An 11,784-nucleotide genomic window follows, 5' to 3' on the forward strand; every position below is an offset into this window, starting at 1 on the left:
GATCGAAATATACATAAGAGATCAATTGCTCAACATTTTTTTATTTATTTTGATTTAATTTCAAAATACCCTTTAAAAGATGCATGATCCATAAAATGTTGAATTTTGATAAATTTTCCCAAATTCATTCTAAGTTCATTTTTGTATACTGCAACTAAGACTTACAAGATCATTTATATATGTACATGTCAAGAAGCATATCAATATATTCAAGATATTAAGGCCACGGTGACATCAGTTTTTTGCTCACACGATTCTAATATTAAATCTTTGAGGCATTAGAATAGATTGAGGAGTAAGTATTTTACAAAAATTTTGCTACATTTATTTTGTGAATATAATTTTTTTTTCAAAATTTTCTTTTATCTGAGACTTTCATTAGAAAGTAAATAAATTGTTTTAACCTACTCCATTTCCTTGGCAATGAAATAAAAAAATTGATTTAATTTCAATGTATTCCATTTATTTTCCAATGGTAAAAAATATTTAGTGCCCTCCATTACATTATTAACATATAAAAAAAGCGAAAAATAATTTGAGAGGTTCTTCTAATACATGGGGTATTAAAGATTTTAGATCATGATGGTAAATTTTGAGCTTGGATGATAAGGACGATTTATGCACTAAAATAGCTCTAATCATGTGGTTCTAGTAAAAAACTAACTAATTGGTTGCGTAAAAAACTAACTATAGTATGGTCAACATCATCATACGTATTATCCCCGTCAAATCAAATGGATGCATGGTGATGGAAGCAAAGTAGGAGGAAGGTGAATTTGGTGGGACCAAATCTATCCTACACCGTCCAACTACCGAGAAGACGGTGATATTCTGTAAGCCAGGTTGTTATGGTATCCATGTGGACCATGTTATACGGGCCCTAAAGGCCCAAACTATAGACTCACATTTCTAAGGGTTCGAAAAACCTAATTCCTTTCATGTACTCAGTGCCGCAGTTACAGAGGAGAGAGAGATGGTGAAGTTTCTGAAACCAAACAAGGCGGTGATCCTTCTCCAGGGTCGATTTGCGGGTCGAAAGGCTGTGATCGTTCGAGCCTTCGATGAAGGGACCAGAGACAGACCCTATGGCCATTGTTTAGTTGCAGGTATCGCCAAATACCCTAAAAAGGTCATTCGAAAGGACTCTGCGAAAAAAACAGCGAAGAAATCTAGAGTCAAGGTTTTCGTGAAGCTGGTTAACTATAACCATATCATGCCTACTCGTTATACTGTCGATGTTGACCTCAAAGATATCATTACCCTAGAAATTCTTCAATCTCATGATAAGAAGGTCACAACTGCGAAAGAGGCGAAGGCTGGGTTTGAGGAGAGGTTCAAGAATGGCAAGAATCGTTGGTTCTTTACCAAGCTCCGCTTCTAAAGAAAAGATGTTTTGATTTTGAATTTGATGCTTTTTTTTGCTCAGTGAACTTTGAGTATACGTTAGTTTTTGAATAGAGAGGGGATCTGGATCTAGATGGTGGGTTTTTTGGGGACTGTTTCGTTCCGTGGATTTTGAATGGGATACTAGGTCTATATTGGCTTTTGATCTGATTTATTTTGGGGTAGTTTAAATTGATGGCCATTAATTATTTTTCTGATGGTTTTAACGCTGTGATTGTTATGGAGATTGAGAAATTATTTCTTTTCCTTTTTGGATTATCTTCATTCATGTTTCGGATAAGGCTAGCACTGTTGTTGATCTTGTACGTGTGATCGTTATCTCCTTGTATATCATATCTAATCTCATGGAGTATGATTTTGAAGCTTACACAGTAATGCTTTATTTTTATATCAAAATGGATGAGCATAACAGGAAATGGGTTCTTTCAGTAATTGTTTTATTGGGTGTTCTGTGGCTTAATTTTAAAATGTTTTCAGGACATCAATCCACAGATTAGAATTTGGATTTTGCCTGGGCAATGACACTGTGGAAAGGGCACTGAAGTCTTTAATCTTCTGATTGAACACATTTGAGAGACATTTGGTTTGTTTGTTTATTTAATTATATTTTATTTTGATAAGTGGCATTTGGTGAATTCAAATTACGGGGGAAACAATTGCGGGGTTTCAAGTATCTTTAATTGATGGATTGTATTTTTTGTTATTTGATGATAAACAATATCTTCAATTGATGGATTGTATTTTTTTGTTATTTGACGATAAACAACACAAGGTTTGAATGATGACAATAGAGTTTGATGAGCGCCATGGGTAATATCTTAAGAACTCCTTGGAGAGGAGTTGCAGGTTAGTTATGACAAAGTGCCTCACGAATGTCTTTGAGAAGAATCTCTGGTTGGTGTAGGAAAATTGATTCCATTTGGATTTGGCTAGCGATTGTCATGTAAGTGATTTTGGGAGCAGGAATTTACACCCAAATGCAAGTTTCCTGTGACTAACGCTAAGGGTTATGAGTGAGTGTTTATGCATTGGTGGAGCGTGCATTCTTATTAAGTTGTCCTATGTAAATAGGGATGATTGGTGAAGAGTATAAGCAGATCTCCAACAATTACTCATGGGGAATCACAAATTTGAATTCCTTGTATTCTGATTGGTGAAGAGTATGAGCAGATTTCCAACACTTACTCATGGGGAATCACAAATTTGAATTCCTTGTATTTCATCACTTTTATTGGGCATCCTAGATTTGAATGCCTTCATTTGGGTGGTGTATTCTTACTTGGTTTGTTGACCTAGTCGATCCAAGAATGACTTGACTTTATGCTTTTTTATATAATTGGAATGGTGTTAACCTGTTTGTTGAAGTTTCACAGAGTGTTTCTTAGAGACTTAATTTTTGAAAGTGTTATTCGCCCTATACTGAATGCCATGAAAATGTGTCTGGTGCATCAGATGATAAAAATATCTCATCCTATGATGCAACAGAAGATAAAAACAACTCACTCTTACTGAAATGCATAGAAGATAAAAACAACTCACACTTACTGAAATGCATTAGTTGGGGACATGCATCGCTTTGACTGGATACTAGTTTGATTAATCCATGAGAGGAAACATTCTTCGTTGTCACTTTATTTTTGAGATGGCACATTGTGATCTACCTTATGACCCATCATAGGATAGGTGGCGCCAATGGGTTATACTTGAAAACATGGATTCGTTTTCTTCTTACATTTTTATTCTGAAATGGCATTTTCTTGGAAACATAGATTCTTTTTTTTCTATATCCTTCTTTTCCTGATGATTTCTTTTGATGCATATCATGTGAGTTAGATATGTAATGTTCTTGAAGTCGTGAGTTGTTTTGTGCAAGATTTATATCTTACCAGAAACTTATTGTTTTGCGGTTTGTTGGTTTTTATGTTGCATTGCATGTGAGATTTGTATGTCATTATAATAAATATCTTATCTCGGAAACCATTGATTTTTCTAATGTTTTGATCTTCCCTGCTCCTTTTGATTAATTGCTTTTTCTATCATGATATGATTGGTTCTCATGATTGATTGGACTGAAATTTTCTCTGAGGTTGTTATCATGAATATTGTGGTAAAGTTTCCTGTTAAATCCCTTCTTTGGTTCCATTTATGAATTGTTTAAATTGCTTTTGTTTCCTTGTTATCTCCAGTTCTCCCCTGAAATCCATTCTTGAACTCTACCAATAAAAGAAACATATTATTCTTCTAGCTAGACATGATTGGTGGTGAGAGATTTTAGGTTAACATTATAAAAAAAAGATTAGTGGTAAGAGATTTTGGGTTAACATTATAAAAAAAAAGATTAGTGGTAAGAGATCTGGTTTTCATGAGGGAAGTCAGGGATTTAATACTTGAAGTTTGTTCAAGAATTACCCTTGCTGAGCTACCATTGTTTATGCATGTCTTCTAGAATAATTTTGATCAACAATTTTGGAGAAGTAATATATCCTTTCATCTAGCCTAGCAGTTTTAACTTGTTTGCGTTAATGCAATCATGAATCTTTGACAGAGATTAATCGGATGGGAAATTGTTTATTGAAAATCCTGTTTGACAGGATCAAGGTTTGGTCAACCTTTACCGGTACCAAACCTTGACCGGTTCTGAGCACTCTGAATCTTGAATTTGCTACGTTTTATGAGTCATGAACAGTGATTTAAAAATCAACGAGTCGCAATGGACTCGCCACGAGTCAGCATAGGAATCGGTAAACCAGTGCCGATTACTGTGTAAAACCGGAAAATCGCATCAGTTTTGAACAGTGAACTGCCTGTATGATGTCATAAACTGACGAGAACCGCCCCGTATGATGTCACGGACCACCAGTTCTCAATGATGTGTTAGCTACATGTGGCAACCTCAAACCCACCGCATCGTGGCTACGCGTGGCACCTCTTCTCAAACGTTGGGCTGCCCCCACACTTTCACGCATGTGCGCGATTTGTTATAGTTGTCAGTGAACCTCCTGGATTAATGTACTATTTTTCTTATAATTGTCAATAATACATTTTAAATTAGATGATATTATAAAATATTTGGATTGGTTATTATTTGTATAATAAAATAATTATAAAATATAAACGAACAATTTTAATTTCAGTATATAATATTATAGTTAGTTAGGTTGTAATAATTTTTTATTATAACTAGTTAGGTTGTAATAATTTGGTTTTAGCGGATTAGGGTTTTCTGCCAATTCGAGATTTTAGTGGCAATTTTTTCATCGATTTAGTTTATTTTTTATTGTAGTCCATGTATGATTATATATTTTATCCATGATAGCTCTATGATTTTTCTTTCTGTGATGTAAAAGTACATATTCTTTTGTGTGATGTAAAATTTTTTTGACATGATTAATGTATGATCTTCACCATGCTTTCCCTGAAGTCCTTTTTAATGTCAGCTAACCATGCGTTTATTGTTTGATCTTCCCATGCTTTTGGTAGGGCCTGCCAAATCGGGTTGAGCCAGTCGGTGGGCCTCTGGGCCATGTGTGGCTTTGGGCTACATTTTGAGGCCTGCAAGCCAAGCCAGGGCCCGTTATGCTATGCGTGAATGATTTTTATGTTGGATTCTATCGGAATCTTATTTTTGGCCCGAAAAATTAGGGAAATTGATCAAAATATACATAAGAGAATTGCACAACATTTTTTTATTTATTTTGATTTAATTTCAAAATACACATCAAAAGCTGCATGATCCGTAAAATGTTGAATTTTGATAAATTTCCCCAAATTCGTTTTAAGTTCATTTTTGTATACTGCAACTAAGACTTACAAGATCATTTATATAAGCATATCAATATATTTAAGATATTAAGGCTATGGAGACATCAGTTTTTTGCCCACACGATTCCAATATGAAATCATCATTTATATAAGCATATCAATATATTTAAGATATTAAGGCCATGGAGACATCAGTTTTATGCCCACACGATTCCAATATTAAATCTTTGAGGCAATGGAATAGATTGACCAGTAAGTATTTCACAAAAATTTTGTTATATATATTTTGTGAATATAATTTTTGGAGTAGATTGACGAGTAAGTATTTCACAAAAATTTTGTTATATTTATTTTGTGAATATAATTTTTCTTCAAAATTTTCTTTTATCGGAGACTTTCATTAGAAAGTAAATGATATTTTAACCTACTCTATTTCCTTCGCAATGAAATAAATAAATTGATTTACTTGTAGCCTACTCCATTTCTTTTCCAATGGTTAAAATTATTGAATGCCTTCTATTGCACTATTAACATATAAAAAAAAGGGAAAAATAATTTGAGAGGTACGTCTAATACAATGGGGTATTAAAGAATTTAGATCATGATGATAATTTGAGAGGTACTTCTAATACAATGGGGTATTAAAGATTTTAGATTATGATGGTAAATTGCTCAGGTGGCTCCTCATGTTTCTCTTTCTTCTATAATTTTTCTAGGGGAATGAGGTACTCTGCCATAAATGAATCTCGACCACTTCAACTGAATCACAAAGCTCCCATTTCGTCTAAATTTCTGGAAAATTTTGTTAAAAGATTATGCAAGCTACCATTTCTTCTAAATTTCTGGAAAAAATTGTTAAGAGATTATGTGCTCGGTAAAACCAAATATTGGAGTATTGTTGGAGTATTTTTACTTCCCCTTTTAGGAGTGTAATGCTTGAAAAAGATAACATTCCAAAGTTGCACATATATTGGAATATGTAACAAAGACCGTCCAATTTTAAGTGGGGATATCCAAGTGTTAAAAGAACTCAATATACTTTATTTTATTTTATTTTATTTTATTAAAAAATAATCATATGATAATTTTCATGTGGAACCCAAAATCTAAAATAAAGTATTTAACTAGAGAAAAAACTTTCTATCCTAAATATCCCCTTTGTTTTGTTGTTTGTAATATTAAAAGGGTATAGTTTGTATAATGTTCTAACAGTAACGATCAAAGTAAGGTGCACCTCTAAATTCTATCCTAAGATGTAAGTTTGGAGTAAAAGATTCTTAGAATGACCTGAGTATCTATTTTCATCTCTAGTTATAAAATATTGAACTCCAAAATGGTCAAATCTAATAGATCTATAAACATATGAAATTCTTGAAAGTGGGCAATCCATCTATTTTCATCTCTAGTTATAAAACTTTAAACTTCAAAATGGTCAAATCTAATAGATTTATAAACACATGAAATTCTTGAAAGTGGACAATCCATATAATGTGTTGGAAGATGTTTTCCAACATCATCCATTATACAAAACTTGCTTTCTTTTGGACAAATAATTAATTTTTTTATTGGGCAGACATTCATCTTCATTTTCCTTTATCTTTTGAAAACATTTTTTTTTTTCTGGTAATTCACTTCTTTATTGCATGGATATAAATTTTTTATTGGATAATTAGCTGATTTACTTTCTTTGGTAATTAGCTAGTGTTGTGGTTGGTGGTGTGCTGATGGTTAATTTAGGATGACTAAAAATAAATCATGATGGCTTCCGTTATGGCTTTCTTTTTCTTTTGGCTCCTTTTAATGGTATTGTTTGGAATGGTATTTTTTTGGAAGAGAAGATTTTAATGGTATGGTTAGGAATGATATTTTTTGGACGAGAAGATTTTTATAGTGATGAATGAATTGTTTTATTGAGCTTGGATGATAAGCACGATTTATGCACTAAAATAGCTCTAATCATGTGGTTCTAGTAAAAAACTAACTAATTGGTTGTACCAAAATAACTCTAATCAATTGGTTGTAATCAAAATGAATATGTAAAAACATATAAAAGTTGTTGCCTTTGCCAACTTAAAATATATATTTCCTGTTTAAAACATATAAAAACATCGAGGTGTTTTTTTTTACCCCTTAAAACTCCTAATTTATTATTAAAGGCGTCGTGTTAAGTCATTGGATTCCTGAATGGAAGTGCTCTCACTTCCACAAGCTGAAAGTTCTAGCATGCTGAAGCACTTTCATCTTTATTAACAAGTCTAGAACTTCTGGTTTTAGAAGCTGGAAGTTCTAGCCTTTTGTAGCACTTTCTTGTTTTGTTAACTAGTAATACATGAAACTAGCTTTAAGAAATACTGGATTCTAAAAAATGAGAAACTATAGCTTTCTTTTTTTGACAATATTTTTTTTTTAAAAGCCTTGTTCTCGCTATTTTCAATAATTTTTTTTGGCTTTGGGGAACCAAACTTCTTCCGTATCGACTTATCCTAAAACTCATTCTCATTTTTCTTCTAATAAATTTATTGTGCAAAATTTTCTTGTTTCACTGAATTCGACTTTGCAGATGAAGCAAAGATCTTCTAAGAAATTCATTGCACAAAATTTTCTGGTTTCATTAAATTTATTTCATTGAATTCGATTTTCGAGATGTAGTGAATTCAACTTTGCAGATGCCGTCAGGATAAGGATTTGCATCAAAGTTTTTCTAAAGTTGAGGGAAATCACCACTCTCTTTAAATGAATGAACTTCTGTCTTGTTTTTATATACATCCTTGACAGAAATTTTCCATTTAAACTCACCCATATATAGTTTTGTGTACACAAATAGGTCACTCTCAAGGGCCATCATGTAATACTCGTCTACAAGTCTATTCAACTACTGCATAAACAAAGCAAATTGGAAGGACCACCATGTAATACTCGTCTACAAGCCTATTCAGATACTGCTTAAACAGGGCATATTGGAAGAGTATAGTAAAAGTAAACATTTGGAAATTCACTTTCGACAAATAGCTTTCCATTACTTTGATGATTGTGCCTTCTGGATTCTCTAATGTGATTCTGAGGATGGTGCTATTTTGATTCTTCTGATGTAATTCTCATGTAAGTTTTTGACGGCCTACATAATTCTGATGTAAGTTTTTGACGGCATACATAATTCCGATGCAAGTTTGTGACGGCATATAAGCATCTCTTGTATCTCAAGTGTAAAGCAATAAAAAGCTTATCGTTATTTGTTAATTTATTTTTCAGTTGAATCGGCAAAGCCATTATTCGTTAATCGAGAATAAGGGGCCATCTCTTTCCGATAATAATTCGGAAAGGATTGGGATAAAAAATAGGAGGTTTAGTCTAAAAGGGCTTGTAATCAAGGATAAAAAACATCGACATTTATGACTTTTACAATGGCAACCATATCAGCAATGACGACCATATCACATGTCCATGTTGCCTCCACATATTTTCGTGGAAAAAAGGCTCGTTAATGAGTTATCGATGGACACGATAAAAAGATAGAACAAAATGTAGGTTCCAAATTTCAAACATAACAATTATAGCAATAAAGGATGTTATACTAAATTTAATCCGTCTAAACTGATGGACTCTCAAATTCTAGCAAAAGAGAACCCATAGCTTTCATCCCCTCGTGAAAGTTCAGTTTGTTTTGTTTAGTGTCCTCTCATTCAAACTCTCAACTCCTCTCCCTTTAACCATATGCCATTTTTTCTCTCTAAACATCTATTTTGTCTTGTTGATCCTCTCCCTGTTGTATCCACATGCCATTTCTTCTCTCTAAATCTGAACATCTCTTTTGTCTTGTTGACTATCTCTGTAGGTGTCTCATTTTTCTCTCTAATTCCTTTCGTCTCTTTCGCCGACTCTCTTTAACAATGTTATTCTCTCTCCCATTCCTCTCTTTATAGGTGTCATTTCTCTCCAATACTTTTCTCTCTCTAATTCCTCTATCTAACCATGCTCTCTCTCTCTCTCTCTAACCATGCCTTCTCTATAGACATGACTACTCTCTCTATAATCCTATCTGTGTATCTTTTTTATCTCTCTAGCCATGCTTTTTCTCTAAATCTTTTATTGCAGTGCTCTCACTCTTTAACTCTTTTCTCTATAGATGGGTCTTCTCTTTGATCTGCCCTTTCTCTCTCTAACTTTATTCTCTCTAAATGTGTAATTTCTCTCTAACTAACCTCCCTCTAATTGTGCTTATTCTGTCTCTCCAAGTCCTCTCTACCTGTTCCGTTTCTCTATTTAAATATGCTCTCTATATGTGCCCCCCTCTTTTTCTCACCTAGCTCTCCCTCTCTCTCTCTCTCGGAGGTGCTTAATCCTTATCTCTGTCAAGCTCTATTACATAATTGTAAAGCCTGATCTAAGTATTCAAGAACTTTCAGACCGACCAGCGATCAGACAATTATTTCAGAAATTACCAAATATCAGTAATTTCAACTTCCAAGGAACTAAGAGTTCCAGGTTTCATGGAACCTCCAGCTTCAAGTCACGAAACACGTCCTAAGAGATGCAAATGTTGAACTTGGTACGAGCGGTATATTAAGATATTTAGGGCAAGTTTGGTTATCATGAATTTTTTTTTTTTAAAATAACTAATTTCCCATGTTTGGTTCATCATAAAAAGTAAGAAATCCTTTTACCTTTAAAATTAAATTCCATGGAAAGTGTTCAAAATCTAAGAAATTGGATTCATACCTATGTAGGTATGATTCTAATTTCTTTTAAAATATTTGGGGGCAGGGGTGTAAGTAGGGCTGCCATTGGGCGGAGCTGGCCCGAGGCTGAGCAAAGCCCGAAAATACTTTGGCCTGGCCCAAATAGTGTACCAAAATCTCACCCCGTCTTTGAATATGTACTATCAAAGCCTGGCACAACCCAACCCAACCTGAAAAGAATATATTGGGCCTAGAACCAGCCCGGCCCATTAAGAAGTCCCCCCCTTTTGTTTATTTTTTTTTATTTCACTCTTCAAATTTTTCTTATTTGTAATAATCCAAAAATATTTTTTAACAAAATTTAAAAAATATTGGGTTTAAAAAGATATTGGGTTTTAAGAGAGAGAAAAAGAGACTGGGATTTTAGAGAGAAATATTGGTTTCTAGAAAAAGATAATGAGTGTTTAGAGAGAGATGTGAGATTGGGTTTTTAGAGAGAGAAAAATATTGATTTTTAGAGAGAGAAAGAGATTGGCTTTTAGAGAGAAAGATATTGATTTCGAGAGAGAAAAATAGCTTGGATTTCTAGAGAGAAAGAGAGTTTGGATTTATAGAGAGAGAAAGAGATTCGATTTTTAGAGTGGGGGGTTTTTAGATAGATAAAGACTGATTGGATTTCTAAAGAGAGTGAATTTTTAGAGAGAACGAGTTTTTAGAGAGAGTTTGAGTTTCTAGAGACAGAGAATGGGTTTTAGAGAAAGCAAGAGGAATTGGGTTTTTAGAAAGAGAATGGATTGTTAGAGAGAAATAGAGATTGGGTTTCTAGAGAGAGAATGGGTTTTTAAAGAGAAAGATAAATTAGATTTTTTGATAGGGAAAGAAATAATGGGATTTAAGATAGAGAGAGAGAGATAGAGTTTCCATAAGGTGGGTTTTAAAAAGAGATTGGATTTCTAAAGCGAGAGAATGGGTTTTTAAAGAGAGATTTGGGTTTCCAGAGAGAGAAAGAAATGATGGGTTTTTAGAAAGAGAAATAAATGTTGGGTTTTTAGAGAGATATGGGTTGTAGAGAGAGAAAGAGAGATTGGGTTGGGTTTCTAGAAAGAATTGGTTTTTAGAGATCGATTAGGTTTTTAAAGAAAATGTGTTTTTACAGAGAAAATAGACCAGAGTGAGAATGGGTTTTTAGAGAGATAGAGATTGAGTTTTTAGAGAGAGAATAGATTTTTAAAGAGTGAAAATGATCTTTTAGACAGAAAATAGGTTTTTAGAGAAAAAGAAAATTTGGTTTTTAGAGAGAATAAGTTTTTAGAGAGAGAGACAGAATGGGTTTTTAGAAAAAGAAAAAAAGATTGTGGAATCAGTTTTTAAAGAGAAAGAAAATGAGTTTTAAAGAAAGAAAGAGATAATAGAATTTTAGAAAGGGAGAGAGAGAGATTGGATTTATAGAGAGAATGGATTTTTAGAGAGATCGAGTGACTAGATAAATGGTTTTTTAGAGGTAGATTGGGTTTTTAGAAAGATAAAGTGAAAGAGTTTTTAGAAAGAGAAAGAGAGATTTGGTTTCTAGAAAGAGAATAGATTTTTAGTGAGAAAAAGATAATAGATTTTAAAAACAAGGCAAAAAAGATTGGATTTCTAGAGAGATAATATAGGTTTTTAGATAGAGAAAAAGAGATTGGGTTTTTAAAGAGATAATGGGTTTTAGAGAGAGAGAGATTGGATTTTTAGCAAAAAAATAGCTTACATTCCATATTCTAAGAAGGCAAATTCTCAAATAGATTACCAAACGAAAGAAACCAATTTCATAGAAAATCTAGATAGTATTACCAAATATGGGAAAAAAAATAGGAAATCTAAATCTAAATCTAAGAAATCTATTTCTTAAAAAATTAATTTCCTACAAGAAAACTATTTCACGCGAACCAAACGTGCCCTTAAA

At 33.1% G+C, this 11,784-nt stretch overlaps 1 protein-coding gene and 1 long non-coding RNA gene across 2 annotated transcripts; both read left to right on the plus strand.

The window, feature by feature from the left end:
- Positions 1-940: 940 nt before the first annotated feature.
- LOC18430098 (large ribosomal subunit protein eL27x) lies at positions 941-1,668 on the plus strand. Its single transcript, XM_006840260.4, has one exon. The coding sequence runs from the start codon at positions 974-976 to the stop codon at positions 1,379-1,381; it is 408 nt and encodes a 135-aa protein (XP_006840323.1). The 5' UTR covers positions 941-973; the 3' UTR covers positions 1,382-1,668.
- A 3,508-nt stretch (positions 1,669-5,176) lies between these two features.
- Positions 5,177-8,402, plus strand: LOC148783450 (uncharacterized). The gene is made up of 2 exons (XR_016050311.1): positions 5,177-5,418; positions 7,991-8,402. It is a non-coding gene; the product is annotated as an uncharacterized LOC148783450 (long non-coding RNA).
- Positions 8,403-11,784: the final 3,382 nt, after the last annotated feature.

This window comes from Amborella trichopoda, chromosome 2, assembly GCF_054954075.1.
Source record: "Amborella trichopoda isolate Santa Cruz 75 chromosome 2, AtrichopodaSantaCruz75HAP2 v2.0, whole genome shotgun sequence".
Lineage (NCBI taxonomy): Eukaryota > Viridiplantae > Streptophyta > Magnoliopsida > Amborellales > Amborellaceae > Amborella > Amborella trichopoda.